This window comes from Thamnophis sirtalis, unplaced genomic scaffold, assembly GCF_051295495.1.
Source record: "Thamnophis sirtalis isolate CommonGarterSnake01/CBP01778 unplaced genomic scaffold, rThaSir2_p1.2 scaffold_2, whole genome shotgun sequence".
In the NCBI taxonomy this organism is placed as follows: Eukaryota; Metazoa; Chordata; class Lepidosauria; order Squamata; family Natricidae; genus Thamnophis; species Thamnophis sirtalis.
The window spans coordinates 44,320,254-44,336,385 of NW_028261382.1; the positions used below are offsets into that span (position 1 = coordinate 44,320,254).

The 16,132-nt window shown below is 51.5% G+C and overlaps 1 protein-coding gene across 1 annotated transcript; it reads left to right on the forward strand.

The window, feature by feature from the left end:
* Positions 1-1,020: 1,020 nt before the first annotated feature.
* On the forward strand, positions 1,021-11,317 carry LOC106553224 (dual specificity protein phosphatase 10). Its single transcript, XM_014071688.2, is given in 5 exon segments — positions 1,021-1,142; positions 7,265-8,484; positions 9,231-9,530; positions 11,015-11,108; positions 11,110-11,317. Coding segments are annotated over 4 exon segments (1,770 nt in total). The 5' UTR covers positions 1,021-1,142; positions 7,265-7,277; the 3' UTR covers positions 11,279-11,317.
* The last annotated feature ends 4,815 nt before the right edge of the window (positions 11,318-16,132 follow it).

The following is a 16,132-nucleotide window of genomic DNA, read 5'->3' on the forward strand; positions in this document are numbered from 1 at the left end:
GAATATGAAATATATGGAATAGAATAGGAAATATACAGAATGGAATAGAATAGATTAAGAGGAATAGAATAGAATGGAATGGAATAGAATAGGAAATATACGGAATGGAATAGAGTAGGACGAATAGAATAGAATGGAATAGAACAGAATAAGAGGAATAGAATAGAATAGAATAAAAGGAATAGAATAGAATAGGAAATATACGAAATGGAATAGAATAGAATAGAATAGAATAGAAAAGGAGGAATAGAATAGGAAATATACGGAATGGAATAGTTGGAAGTGACCTTAGAGGTCATCTAGTACACCCCCCTCCCCCAAGCAGGAGACCCTACACCATTTCTGACAGAGGGCAGTCCAGTCTCTTCTTGAAAGCCTCCAGTGATGAAGCTCCCACAACTTCTGGTGGCAAGCTGTTCCATTGGTCGAATAACAACAACAACGACAACAACAAATCATCATTGTACATCTTAAGAAGGTCGATCCCTAGGACGCTGGCAGCAACCCCTATCACCAGTCAGTGGTACTTGCAATGCATTTTTGAATGTTCAGTTGAACATTATAACAACAACAACAAGATTTTCCAAAAACCCAATAACATGGCTTTGAATTGGCCAAAAGCAGAAAAAAAAGGCTGTAATGAGGAGAGTGCATTGCCCTCCACCTTCTCTGGGGGCATCCTGGACAAATGCACGGAGGGAGAGAGGGAGGGGGGTCCCCCCTTCCACCCCCCCTCCGCCCCCCCGCCTTTGCCAAGGGGGTCTCCCCGCGCCGCCCGCCTCCCTGTGAATGGAACCACCTGCCGGCTCACGTGCCGCCCCGTGACGTCACCTTCCCCGGGAGAGCCGCGCCGCCTTCGGATTGGCGGGCGATGAGGTCATCCTGCCAGCTGCCTCTCCTCTCCCCCCCCCTCCCTCCCTCCCGCCCTGCTTTCCCCCAGCGAGGGAGAAGGGAAAGAAAAAAAACCACAACACAACACAACAACGCAACCAGACGGGGCGCAGGTCGGGAACGGGACGGGGCGGGGGGGATCCCCGCCTTGCAAAGCCTGCAAAAAGGGATCCAGGCAGGACGTGGGATCCACTCGCTTTCTTTCTTTCTTTTTTTTGACCCCCAATTTTCGGCTGGAGGATGTGATGCAGGTGAGTGCAAAACACCTGGGGGGGGGGGTGTTGCATGGGAGAAAGGGGTTGGGGGGGGACGAAGATGCTTGCCTTCCCTTTGTCCCCCCACTTTACCTCTTGCAAAGAGGAAAGCGGGGGGGGCGATTTGGGAAGGAGACCCCAATTGCGCTTACCCAATTTTGTGTTGTTTGTGTGCAGGGGGGACAAACTGGATTGGCGTTGGGGAGGGGGAGGGGAAAGGAAGCGCAGCCAGGTGGTCTAACGGTGGAAAGCGCCCCCCACACCCCCAAAAATGCCCACCCCCCCACCCCAGAAAGAGCCCCTATACCCACAAGGGAGCCAAAGGCAAATTGCATCCGTGTTTTTTTGGCATGAAGGGGGAAATTGTGGGAAGAGAATCAAAGGGTTTCCCCCCCCTCTGCCCCGTTTTGGGGGTGCAGAGGAGGTCTTCAAGGGCTGCCCCCCCCTCCGCAGCCACAAAGGTCCCCGGGCAGAGAAAGGTGAGGAGGGGGGGTGCAGGGTTGCTTAAGGAGATGGGCACAGAAAGGAAGAAAGCTTTCCTTCCCCGAGTGGGTGAATTGTGGTGTCTGCCTTGGAGTGTTGTGACAGATCCATCTTCCTGGGTGCGTGGGAGACGAAGGATTAGGGGGGAAGGTTCCTAGGGATTTGGGGAGGGTGGGGGGTAAGGGAAGGGATCTGTTTTGCATCCTAGGTACTGGTTTTTAAAAAAAAGGGGGCATCGTGACTGCCACTCCATGACACCCAGAGTTATTTTTAAGCCTGTGATGCCACCCAGGGTGGGTTTGCAAAGGTGTGTGCTCTGTGTGTGTGTGTGTGTGTACGTGTGTGTGTGTGTACGTGTGTGTGTGTGTGTGTGTGTGTGTGTGTGTCTGTTGCGGGAGGGGGAGTTCTGCCTGTGTGTGCCAATCCACATGGGCATCAAGAAATAGGTTGGGTAAAACAAAGGGACCCCCGGGTGGCTTGAGCTCAACATTATTATTATTTTAATTAAATTTTAATTCGGTTGCAGAGATTTTAATTAGAGGTGTATGTGTGAAGCGGGGGGGGGGAAATGTCTGTTTAAAGACATCCCACCCCCCCCAACCCCCTCCTTCAAAAGCGCAGGGTTTTGGGGGTTGCAAAAAAGGCGAGATTCGAAATTAAATAAGTTGATGCTCAGCATCGCAATGAAAGGGAGAGCCGATTCTCTTGGGGTTTTGGGGGGTTTGTTTGAACAATCCCGTCGTTGCAACAATATTTGTAGATGAGGCGATGCAACAGAGAGAGAGATGTGTGTGTTGCGGTTAGTGAAGCTGTGGACAATTAGGCAATTTATTTGGGGTTTTTTAGATTTATAGATCGCTTTTGCAGAGAGAGAAAAAAAGAGCTCAAATTTGGATCAAAGCCGATGAACCAAGCTTGTTTGGTTTTAAAGTGACTTGGTCGTGCCGTCCATTGGCAAGAAGGGTTCTCTCGGCCTCAGTTTTTCCACCTGCGTAATGGGCATTGCATGGTTGGCGCTGACTTGGCAACAAAAATCTCCCCGGGGGGATTTAGATCGGAGGTTTTCAACTCTCTGCTTGGGGACTCTGGGAGTTGAACTTGAGGCTATGCTGATGTAAAGCAGGAACTATTTTCTGTTAGGCTAAGCTGGTTTATTTAATTAAGCCGCTGGGTGGTGCCTTTCTCACAATTAGATGTGTGCCTTTGCATCTCACCTAGGTTAGATTGTCGTCTGTTCAATCTAGAGCAGTCATTCCCAATCTTGACAGGTTTAAGATGGGTGGACTTCAACTCCCAGAATCCCCCAGCCAGCAGGCTTTGAGATGGGTGGACTTCAACTCCCAGAATCCCCCAGCAAACATCCTTTAAGATGGGTGGACTTCAATTCCCAGAATCCCCTACCCAGCATGCTTTGAGGTGGGTGGACTTCAACTCCCAGAATCCCACTGCAAATATGCTTTATGATGGGTGGACTTCAATTCTCAGAATCCCCTACCCAGCATGCTTTGAGATGGGTGGATTTCAACTTCCAGAATCCCCCAGCCAGCATTCTTTGAGATGGGTGGACTTCAACTCCCAGAATCCTCCAGAAAACATGCTGTAAGATGGGTGGACTTCAACTCCCAGAATCCCCCAGCCCTTATGCTTTGAGATGGGTGGACTTCAATTCCCAGAATCCCCCAGCAAACATGCTTTATGATAGGTGGACTTCAACTCCCAGAATCCCCCAGCCAAGATGCATTAATCCCTTTGCATGGGATTTGGAAGCACCTGTGCCCAATGATTTTACGGTACACAATTTCCCGAATCGAGTTTGCAATCTTGGCGGGCACGTGTGATTGTCATTGCAGGAAGGCCCTCGTTTTTGGCATCATCGTGGTTTGTTGGAGGCAAACTGGCTTATTAAGATCTTCGATGCCCTGACCTCTTTAATCTAACTTAAGAGGGAGTCCCTCATAGGCGGAAGACGTTTTACTCATTCTGAGTTCTTCCTTCTGGGCACAAATGAAGCGTGGTGGTTTTTAACAAGCCAACTCCAGAGACTCCGCTCTGATTGGCGAACACCGGGGCTCGTCTCCATGGCACACGCCAGGAAGCTGCCGTGGCTGGATGCCCGTCGTTGGCAAATCCAGAGGACTAGGAACTTCCCCAAAGAGGCATGTGGGGCTGTGAAGCCACCCTTCCTATCAGCCACCGGGTCAGGATGGGGAAATTCTCACCGACATTTCAAGTTGGGTATCTTAAAGCCGGTTTCCGCTCAAACTCGTCAACTTTTAAGATGGGAGGACCTTAACTCCCAACACCTATCTTAAAACACGCTGGCTGGGGGATTCTGGGAGTTGAAGTCCTACCTTCTTAAAGCGTGTTGACTGGAGAATTCTGGGAATTAAAGTCTACCCATCTTAAAGCATGCTGCCTGGGGAATTCTGGCAGTTGAAGTCCACCCATCTTAAAGCATTCTGACTGGGGAATTCTGGGAGTTGAAGTCCATCCATCTTAAAGCATGACGGCTGGGGGATTCTGGGAGTTGAAGTCCACCCATCTTAAAGCATGCTGGCTGGAGGATTCTGGGAGTTAGAGTCCACCCATCTTAAAGCATGCTGCCTGGGGAATTCTGGGAGTTGAAGTCCACCCATCTTAAAGCATGCTGGCTGGAGGATTCTGGGAGTTAGAGTCCACCCATCTTAAAGCATGAAGGCTGGAGGATTCTGGGAGTTGAAGTCCACCCATCTTAAAGCATGAAGGCTGGAGGATTCTGGGAGTTGAAGTCCACCCATCTTAAAGCATGAGGGCTGGGGGATTCTGGGAGTTGAAGTCCTACCTTCTTAAAGCGTGTTGACTGGAGAATTCTGGGAAGTGAAGTCTACCTATCTCAAAAATATGCTGGCTGAGGAATTCTGGGAGTTGGAAGTCTTATAGCATGAGGGCTGGGGAATTCTGGGAGTTGAAGTCCTTCCATCCTTAAAATAGCCAAGTTGGGGAAATCCTGGCCTGCAAACAGCCAGACTCCCATCCCATTATTTATTATTTTTAAGTCCGGGGAAAACGTTGACCTCTTTCTTCACCCCGGCTCATCTCACTGCCCGCCTCTTCCTCCTTGCCCACCCTGCTTCCCTCAAGAAAGTCGCCCAAGCGTGTCCAGGGCCAAACGGTGAGCTCATCCCGCATGTGAAACCCAAGACCCCCAATGCCCTCATCGCCATGCCAGGCGGTGAGCTCAGGCTGGTATTTTTAGAGGCACCGTCCAACTTTCTCTGGCTGGTAGGAAGGAGAAAAGTACCTTAAAGGGACCTAGCAGGCTGTGGACAGGTTAAGAAGGTAAGCTCTGAAGGTGCCCGCAGATGTGTGTGTTTGTGTGTGTGTGTTTTGGGTGAGCAAAAATCTGTTATTCGACTAGCCTGCGCTGAAGTGTGGCATAACATGCGTGCAAAGAGCCTGCCCAGTTCTGCACAGATTCACGAGGTAGGAGCCGCGATCAGATCCGGGAGGCTGTGTTTCAAATTCCCCTCCTCTACACACCCCTGCGAGGTAGGCCGCAGAGAGATTCAGGGATGAGCTGGGGTGGGGGGGAAAGTGAGATGGGTCCACCCCCAATGGACTTGAACGTGGCTTGTACGGGAAGCCAAATTCGCCCGTGTGCACGTCCCGGCGGGGATTCCCTCCCAAGAGAATTTGCACACCTGTGGATCTGTTCGTAGCCAAGAGCTGCCTCGTGCTGGTTGTGTGTGTGTGTGCGCGGGTGAAAAACACACTCGTTGGGCATTGGTTCACTGGTGCCAAATCGGTGGGATTGGCGCAGAAAAGCGGCGTGCCAAGGAATTTTATGGTAGATTTGAGTGTGCAGCTGGTTCCAGAGAGTGATTTAACTTTGATTAATTGTGATTAGTCAAGGAGACGTTATAAGCAAAATACAGGCAATTCTCAGTTTAGAACAGTTTGTTTAGTGACCAATCGAAGTCGCCGTGGACTTATGACCGTTTCCCCACACTTACGACCACTGCAACATCCTTGAGGTCGCCTGATCAAAATGAAAATAGATTAGATTAGATTAGATTAGATTAGAAGGTTTATTTATATGCCGCCCTTTTCCCTGGGGGGACTCAGGGCGGCTCACAATCCAAATGCTTGGCAATTGACTCAAATTTATGACGGTTGCAGCGTCCCAGGGTCACGAGATCCCCATTTGCGACCGTCTCACCAGCAAAGTCGAAGCCAGACTCACTTAACGACCGTGTGACTAACTGAACACCTGCAGTGGTGTACTTAATAAGCGGGGCGAGGAAGTTGGGGAAAGGGGGCAAAAACTCCCTTAGCAAATGTTTTGCTTCACGACGGAAATTTTGGGAGGGGGGGGTCTCCATTGTGGCCGTAACTCAAGGACTTGCTAACCCAAAGTCTGGATGACAAGTGGAAGTTTTCAGGATTTCTTGGAAATTTGTTGCTAGAGACAGAAAAGGGATTTGGAAAAGGACTTGCAAGAAATGCAAATTCAACTCGGTCCCTAAAAACTCTCTCCTGGCCTCAGTTTCCAGGTCCCTAAAATGGGCATAAGGCTCCCTGAGCTAGATTGTAAACATGTAGCCCTCTGCCCGAGTGGCAAGGATGTGACGGCACGACTGGGAGCATCTGGGAGACAGAATACGATCCGGCTGAGGAAGCTGGAAAGCTGACAAGGGAGGCCTTGCTCAAAAGCTGGACTGGTCCATAAAAAGACATTCGCCTAAAGGCATCGAAATGTTCCTGGATGACAACTGCGTGGCATTGGGGTGAGGGCAGCACGGAGGGTGGCAGCCGTGTGGGAGGCATCGGTAAATAAAAAAGGGTCTCGGAGGCTTCGGGGTTTGAAATAGCAGGAGAGATTGAACTGGGAATGTGAATGATGTGGATGAAGTCCCTTCCTTCCTCCTTCCCTGTTTTCCTTCCTTCCTATCATCTTTCTTCTTTCCTTCTTTCCATGATTTTCCTCCCTCCCTCCATTTTCCTTCCTTCCCATCAGCTTCCTTTTTCCTTCCTTCCTTCAATCCTTCCTTCATGATCTTCCTTCTTTCCATGATTTTCCTCCCTCCCTCCTACTCTTTTCCTTCCTTCCTTCCTTCCTTCCTTCTCATCTTGCTTCTCATCTTTTCTTTCCTTGCTTCCATGATCTTCTTTCTATCCTTCCTCGCTTCCTTTTCCTTCCTTCCCTTCTTTCCTTCCACTTTGCTTTCCTTCCCTCCCTCCCACTCTCTTCCTTCCTTCCCATCTTGCTTCCTTCTCTTCTTTCCTTGCTTCCACCCTCCCTTTTCCTTCCTTCCTTTCTTTCCTTCCTCTTTGCCTTCCTTCCCTTTCCTCCCATTCTTTTCCTTCTTTCCTTCCTTCCCTCCTTCCCATGATTACAATGCAGTACTACAGGTGAACTGCCCACTGCCAGCAGTTCGATCCTGACCGACTCAAGTTTGACTCAGCCTTCCGTTCTTCCCAGGTGGGTCAAATGAGGACCCGGATGGTTGGGGGCAAGAGGCTGGCTCTGTAAACCGCTTAGAGAGGGCTGTAAAAGCACCGTGAAGCGGTATATAAGTCTTAGGGCTGTTGCTAGAGCATGCTAGGAATGGAGACCATCGTAATAATCTCGCTTTGGCCTTTTCCCTTCCCCACAGCTCAGCTTTCCCAATGCCACCCTCGCCCCTCGAAGAGCGGATCGGGGTGCTGCAGAGGCCCAAGACTTTAGCCCTGCGCCTCACCCACAGCTTCGTCACCCAAGGCAGTGGCGGGGAGAAGCCGCTGTCCCCGTCCACCCCCGCCGCGGGCCGAGCGGGCAGCCAGGATCCCTGCGAAGCCATCCGCCGAAGCAGCGTCCTTCTCCCCGGCCATTCTCACACCCTCGACCTCAAGCCTCAGGGACGAGGCTCCGAGCGCGGCTTGGCCTGGCCGCCGGAACTTAAGCAGGGCGAGAAGAAAGGGGCGCTGACTCCGCAGCTGAAGGCCCTCCTGCCCCAGGCCAGGCTCAAGAAACGGGGTCTCAAGGAGAACGCTGACCCTTTGGGGGAGGCCTCCCCCAGTTCGACGCTCTCCAGCCCCGCCACCACCATGCACCCCTTAAAGTGCGGCTGCTGGGGCTGCTGGCGGCTGCTGCGTTGCGAGGAGGCCGGGGCCAAGTCCGGCCTGCGCTCCTTGGGCTGCTTCTCCTCCAGCCGATCCAGCCTGCGCTCTCTCAGCTGCCCCGGCTGCAGCCCGCAGTCCATGAAGAAGCTGGGGTGCTTCTCCTGCGCCCCCGTGGCCCTGCGCTCCCTGGCCTGCCTGGCCTGCAACCTCTCCGTCAAGTCGGCCAGCTCCTCCTGCAGCTTCTGCAGCAGCGACCCCATCGTGGCTTACGACCCCCGGGTGGGGCCCTCCCCGGCGCCCAGCTGCTACGGCGGGGATGAAGAAGAGGACGAGGAAGATGATGATTATAACACCCGCCCCGCCTGGCCCGACGAGTTAGCCAGGAAGATGAACAAGAAGTCGTCCCTGCCCCTGTCGCAGCCCCCGTGGGGCCAGCCGCCATCCTCCCCCTTGATCCTGGACTGCCGCAACCTGGTGGAGTTCACCAAGACTCAGCTGCAAGGCGCCATGCGCTTCGGAGTCGCCGACGCGCCGGGACGGCGGCGTTTCCAGCAAGGGAAACTGGCTGTGCTGGACTTCCTCTCTTCGAGGGGCACCGGCGACGGCCAGGACTCCTCGCGGCAATGCCTGTGGTCCAAGGAAGGATCTGGCTGCGGAGGGGTCCTGGAATCCCCACCGGCTAGCCCCCCCAAGCCGCCCAAAATCCAGCCTATGCAGAACCTGCACCTGGTCCTGGATTTGGTACACAGGGATGAGCAAGGCCTTGGGAAGAGAGGTAAGGAGACATTTTGGGCAGCGGATCTCCAAGGGGTTTAAGCGAAGGGGCCCGAGATAGGATTGGGTGGTGGCTGTTAGCTTGGAGGACGGAGGAAGGGAGGGAGGGAAGAAGGGAAGGAGGGAGGGAGAAAGGAAAGAAGGAAGGAAGGGGAGGAAGGGAAGGAGGGGAGGAAGGGAGCGAAGGAGGAAGGGAGGGAGGAAAGAAGGAAGAGGAAGTGAAGGGCACAATGGGCAAAGCATCTTTTATTCTCTCTCTCTCTCTCTCTCTCTCTCTCTCTCTCTCTCTCACACACACACACACACACACACACACACACCTAGGGGAGCATTTCATCCAGGGGTCTCCAAACTTGACCACTTGTGCACTTCAACTCCCAGAATTCAGCATTTAAAAAAAAAAAAACTTTACGACTGTGTTGCTTCTTCACAGAATTGTGAGTCTCGGTTGCAGTTGGTTAAGCGTCCACTGGGAGGCAGTATGTGACCGGTTTTTGTCCTATCTATAATCCCACCCTGCCTCCTAGTGGTCAGTCTAAGTAAGAACATGCACAACAAAAAGCTAGAAATTAGCTCGGCTGACGGGGGAATTCTGGGAGTTGAAGTCCACAAGTCTTAAAAGAGGCCAACTTTGGAGACACCCCCTCCCCCACATCCCCTGCGCCGCATCTCTCCCGTTTTGCCATGCAATGCATTCTCCGGGGGGCACAAGGAACGCCATCTTCACGTTTTGTATTTTGCCCGCAGGCAGTCCGATTGGGTCGGACGCCCCGGAGATCTCGGACGAGGTGGGCTCCCCGCTGACCCCCGACTTAGAGAACGCCGAGCTGAGCCCCATCCTCCCCTTCCTCTACCTGGGCAACGAGAGGGACGCCCAGAACCTGGAGGTGTTGCTCCACCTCAACGTAGGCCATGTTCTCAACGTCACAACGCACCTGCCTCTCTACCACGCCGACAGTGGGCCCCTCCGTTACAAGCGGCTGCCCGCCACCGATAACAACCGACAGGACCTGCGGCAATATTTCGAGGAGGCGTTTGAGTTCATCGGTACGAGACGAATCTTGACCCAGGTTGAAGGGGCGGGGGGTATTAAGTGGGAAAATGCTGGCAGGAAATCCTCATGATGCTCCCCCCTCAATATTCTTTGCAGGAAACATTTCAGCGGGGTGGGGAAGCTAAAATTCGTGAACCAGAAAATGGAGGGAGTTCAGTTAGTCCCCGAAATGCAGTTCATTTAGCGACCATTCGCACCGAAAAGGTGACTTTTTAAGGCCAGTTTTCACCCTTACGACCATTACAGTGTCATGTGGTTTTACATTGGGATGCTTCACAACGTACGACTCACATTTATGACAGTTGCCGTATCCCAGGGTTGTTGCGTGATTCCCCTTTGGGGGCTGTGTGACTCAAGCAAACTCAATGTTGAATTCAGATTCACTTAACGAACGCCTGACTACCTTGAACAATGGCAGCGATTCGCTTAACGGATGTGTGAAGAAAGGTGGTTGAATCGGGCGAAATTCAGTTAACGAATGTCTCGCTTAGCAACTGAGGTGTTGGACTCAGTTGCGGTTGTAAGCTGTCGTGTCTCCTGCAATCCTTCTTGGGTGTGGGTCATGCAGGTAGTCCTCGATTTACGGCAACAGGGACTCGGAAGTTCCACTGTTAAGTGATGCAGTTCCGTACGGCTCAATGTATATCGGCCGTCCTCAACTTACGACCAGAACTGAGCCCAAAATTTATATAGTCATGCCAGCCACTTGACCACGGAAGCGTCTTCAGACGATGCTGGGTCCCTCGGCTAGGAAAACGAGACAAATACAACCCTAGATCTGGACAAAACTGGACAGGGTAAAATCTTGTTTTAGCTTAGAGTAGGGGTCTCCAAACTTGGCCCCTTTAAGACTGGACTTCAATTCCCAGAATTCCCCAGCTCTTCTGGCTCTTCCTTGCGTGTGTCCTTACTTAGAATGACCACTGGGAGGCAGTGTGGGATTAAAAAGGTAAAGGTTTCCCTTGCAGATAGGTGCTAGCCGTTCCCGACTCTAGGAGGCGGTGCTCATCTCCGTTTCAAAGCCGAAGAGCCCGCGGCATGACTCAGTGCATGGAACGCTGTTCCCTTCCCACCAAAGGTGGTTCCTATTTTCCTACTTGCATTTTTTACCTGCTTTCGAACTGCTAGCTTGGCAGACGCTGGGACAAGTCACGGGGAGCTCACTCCGTTAAGCGGCGCTAGGGATTCGAACCGCCGAACTGCCGAGCTTTCTGATTGACAAGCTCAGCGTCTTTAGCTGCTGAGCCGCTTAGGATTATTGTAGGACAAAACCAATCACATACTGCCTCCTAGTGGTCACTTGCCAACTGCAACTGAGACTGTCTTAAGCAGCAATTAGATTTTAAAGCATTAAAAATGCTGGCTGGGGAATTCTGGGAGTTGAAGTCCACAAGTCTCAAAAGGGGCCATGTAGTTTGTGGACCTTAGCATGTTCTGCCTCCTAACGCTGCCTTTTCTCTCCCTCTCCCAACTCCAGAGGAGGCCCACCAGAGTGGCAAGGGAGTCCTTGTCCACTGCCAGGCCGGCGTCTCGCGCTCGGCCACCATCGTCATCGCGTACCTGATGAAGCACCTTGATGACCATGGGCGACGCCTACAAATACGTCAAGGGCCGCCGGCCCGTCATCTCGCCCAACCTGAACTTCATGGGGCAACTTTTGCAGTTCGAAACGGACCTCAACGCCGGCGTCACGCCCCGCATCCTCACCCCCAAGCTGGCCGGCGTGGAGACGGAAGTGTGAACTGGGATGGAGCACCGCCGGGTGATCTCCATCAACACTCAGGGCTAGGGGGGGGAGGGGAGGGGAAAGGGAGGGAGGGCGTGCAATAAGGGGGAGGGAGGCAGCAGGAGGGTATCCGCTCCCCCCCTCCGAGACGGTCAAAGCAGCAAGCGGACTGCCAAATCCAGAACCTCATAGAAATCAACACACACACCCCTCACCCCAGGGCAGTTCCAATCTCCGTCTGCCTCTGCACGGCGAATCCTTGAGTTGTGTCTCCACGCACCTGGCTGCTGTTCACTTGGGGTTGTGGGTCTGGGTGGCACAAATGGAAGCGGTGACGGTTTCAACCGCAGCTTTTCCAAGCTGGTCTACTACGTTGGCATCCGGGTGGGAAGGGAATGGGGAGTGACTGGGGCGGGGCTGTTGTGTGCCAGGTTAATTTATTGGGTGTGGTGAGGGTGTGTGTGTGTGTAAATTAGAGGGAGTTATTCCTTACCACTGCCTTTTTAAAAAAAGATTTAAAAGCTCCAGTTTACTTCCTCGATATGCTGTGGACAGCAGTATATATATATCTATAATCTCCTGATTCCTTGTGCCAACTGTCTCTGTGTTTGTGCATCTATAAGGAACAGGGAGGGTTTGATGGTGGTGGGTGGGTGGGGGGTTTAAATGGGGTGAGGGTAGGGGGGTGAGGGTGGAACGCATCCCCCAAACTGGGTACTGCAGATTTTCCTTCTGGGCTGGCAAAAGAAAAAAAAAGCTGCAAATAGAAAACCAGGGGTGTCGGAATCATCCTTTTCTCCCCCACTTAAATGGGGGTGGGGGCAACCAGGTTTCTCCCCCCCCCCACACAATTTCTGCTCCTCTCTCTCTCTCTCTCGTCTGAGCATTTCAGAAGCGATTGCAAAATGAGGATTTGTAACGGCGCATCACTGTGGGCTTTTTAAAGCAGCTTCCCCCACCAAGGAAAAAATAAAATAAAATAAGAGGCAGCTGCTTTAATGAGCTGCAAGTGGCACTTACGTTTCACACACTCCCTCCCAGGAAGATATCCAAAAACCTTGCATGGCGAGGATTTAAAGGGGGGGAAGGGATGAGAAACAGGAGCCCCCCACCACCTCTGAGCAGTTAAAGCAGCCCACCTCTCTAAAATGAAGCACTCTTAAAAAGACAAGAGGGATGTTTTAACTTAGAAAAACTCAATGGGGCGGGAAGGATGCTGTGGCTCCCTTCAAAGAGGGGGGGAGAAAGAGTACCCTTCCCATCCTCCTCCACAGCCAGTGACCATAGAGGCCGCTATCTTAATAAAGCAGGGGGTGGGCAATTTTACGACCTGCGGACTTCAACTCCCAGAATCCCTGAGCTGGCTGTGCTGAGGCATTCTGGGAGTTGAAGTCTATAGGTTATAAAGTTCGCTGCCAGTTTCGGAGGCATCCATCACCCACCCGAATTCATTTGGGGAGGGTTAAAGTTCCACTTCTGACTTCAGATGCAATACATAACACACCTTTTTTTTATCGGGGGGGGGGGCTCATTTTATTAAAGCCCCCTGCGCCACCCACCCCCACCCCTAAAAGCGGGGAGTGCAAAGAGCTTTCTGTAGGCTCTGTGGCTTTTTCACTACTAGTCTTCCGGAGTCTCACTTCTCTCTAATCTGCCAGTTTCAAACTGCCAAGCGAGCATAAATATGGGTATGGGTGTGTGTGTGAATGTGGTTTTAGAAAATTGGGGAGGGGGCAATGCAAGGAGTGGGCAGCAGGCAGGTCCTCCATTACCTCCGCTCACTCACCATGCCAAAAGGGGGGGGGGGGGAAGATGCCACACAACTGTGATAAAAAACACAAAATCTTTGTAGTTTCCATGTTTTGTCTCTCTTTGAAAAAGTATCTTGGGTGAGCTGGTTTTTTTTTCCCCACTGTTCCTTTTCCTGTTGGAAATGTCTGATTTTTATTCTGAATCCTGCCAGCGGCAAGGTTTTACAGACCCCTCTGAAATTCCCAAGATGGGGGTATGGTTAGTCCTCGACTTACAACCGTTTAGCGACCACTCAAATTTAACGACAGCACTGGGGGAGAAAAAGTGGCGTTTACGAAGAGTTTTCATGTTTTACAATTGTTGCGGCACCCCCGGGAGGGAGGGTGGGTAGGTGTCACGTGTGATCGAAATTGGGGCGCTTGGCCCAAGAATCCAGGGAAGCCAGATTTGCTTTTGTGACTGTTAGCATTCACTTAACAACGGCAGAGATTTGTTTAACAGCTGTAGCAAGCCAAAAAACAACAACGTCAAACCAGGTTAACAACGGTCTCGCATAACGTTTGGCTCGGTTGGGGTCGTAAGTCAAGGACTTACTTGTAACGGGGGGGGGGGAATGCTCATTAGGATGAGACTGGGGAAGGGGAGACGCTTATCTTGCTGCAAATGCTTCCGTGAAGGTCGGGGTGCAAAACTTATTTTTTTTCCAGCGCACCGGATTATTGTGATGAAATATTGGGAGGGGAAAAAAAGGGTGGAGAAATTAAATAGATTTCGCGGGTGGAGAGATGCGAATTTCAGCATCTGCAAATTGCTGCTCCAACTGAGCAGAACCTGTGATTTAAAAATCTCGGCATAAATATTTTTAAAAGCCTGATCGGGGTTTTATTAAAAGGTGCGATGCGGGGAACGGGCGGCGAGACTGAGAAACATGGACTCTGGTTTCTGAAAACTCAGAAAAGCCAACGGAGGAACCACTTTTAAATGCACACGGCGTTCCAACGCAAAAGCTTCATGGCCGATTTCGTACCTGCATGCGAGTGTACACACAACCAGCATTTGTAAAACCTGCGCTCCTGGCTTTGCTTAAGAGACTCCATACGCCCCCGATCCGAGCAACACCCGCTTTCCGTAGCAGTTGTGACAGTGGTGGGTAGCGAGTTCAACGTCTCCTCTATTTCTCTCTTTTTAGACTATTTTGTACTTTTAAAAAAAAATACTGCCTCTCACTGTTCGGTTCCTCCTTCTGCCTTCTCTCTCTCTCTCTCTCTATCTCTGTACCTTGTTTTTGTTATTTATTGGGCTCGACTGTAAAGGGCCTCTCCTTAATTTATTAAATGTGATTTCTGCTTTTGTAATAAGAGTCTCTTTTGAAGGTGGGGGGGGGAGGCAGGAGGGCTCCCAGCCTCTCGGCCAACTGGTCCCATTTTAATTCAAATTGCCTCCATCAACAAGAGTTGATTGACAACATCCGCAGGAGGACAAATGCTATTCTGGATTCGGTTCCGTCCATTGGCAAAGTCCAATATTTGACATGGGTTTGGGGCAGGGGTGAAATGCCCTGAAGCATGCTACCGGGTTCGCTTCGCGCGTGCACCGCGGGCGCTACCGCACGGAGCTGAAAAAGGAGGATTTTCTGAGCCTGCAAAGGTAGGTAGAACAGCCGGGGGGGGGGGGAAACAGCTGTGCCGCGCTATTTAGATTCGCTAAGAAAGCAGGATTTCTTTTCTAGCGAATATAAATCAGACGGCACAACTGATCGTCAGAACTACCCGTTTGCCGAACTGGTGGCATTTGTTTTTTAGGACCGCTTTGGGTGGACTGGTACGAACCGGTAGCATTTCACCCCTGGTTTTGGGAGGGGTTGCTTGTAGGAGATTTAATTCGCCCTAAAATTGCTTTTATGTAGGATGCATGAAAATGCAGACAGGGGGGGAAAAAACATGCACCTTGCAATGTATGCGCCCCCTATCTGTTTTCGGGATCATCAGACCACAGAAGCAAATATACAGAGAATTCAAATTATGCAGGGGCGTCTTCTCTAGGATTTTGTTCCTCCTCCTCCTCCTCTCTCAACCGGCCCCTTTGACAAGTCAAAGGGCGCCCTCAAGTGGTGGATTCCGAAACTGCAAGCAATAAAAAAGGGGAGGGTTTAAAAAAAGGTCCGTCCCCCCAGTGGTTTTATTGTAATTAAGCAGCGGCACTAACAATCCTTTCACTGGAATTAGGAGAGGACACGAATTGTCCTTCCTCTACCTTTTTAAGTTTCAAGTCAGTTATATAAACCTGCTTTCGTCTACTACAGCACGAAAGTCTGTCCACCTTTGAATAAAGGGGAAAATCTTATTATTTACCTGTTGAACTGCCGCCTGACACCTGGATAATAAAGGCACACACACAGAGATTGCTGCTTCTTCACACGCTGGTTTTCAAAGCTAGGCTTTGCTTAGGTTAGGGGGTCAGCAAGCTGCGGCTCCGGAGCCGCATGTGGCTCTTTCTTTCCTCTGCTGCAGCTCCCTGTCGCCGGTCGGCTCCACAATCGATAGGGCTTTCGGTTAGGACAGGTAGAGGAAAAAGGACACTGTGCTAGGAGAAGACTATGGTGAGGGAACCGGACTTCCAGCTTAGCTCAGGAGTCAGCAAGCTGCGGCTCCGGAGCCGCATGTGGCTCTTTCATCCCTCTGCTGCAGCTCCCTGTCGCCGTTCAGCTCTACAATCGATAGGGTTTTTGGTTAGGACAGATAGAGGAAAAAGGATGCAGCGCTAGGAGACGACTCTATGGTGGGGGGGGGGCAGACTTCCAGTCGGCTCCAGAATTGAATGGGGGCCTCCCGTTAGGACCTTTGTGGCTCTTTTTGAGTGTTTAAAATGGCCGACCCCTGGCTTAGCTGAACATACACACCAGCGTTTGTGGGCCAGATGCAAAACCATAAAGCAACTGAAGGGGGATGATTCAGCACAATTTATGGATCCGGCTACCTTTTTCTTTGCTCAAAAATTCTAACAAAAGATAAATGCCCACCCCATTTCCCCCACCCCACCACCACCACCTGCAGAAGTACAAGAGAAGGGGTGATTGGAACGCAGAACTCAAAACGTAGATAGATAGGAGGCCGCTGG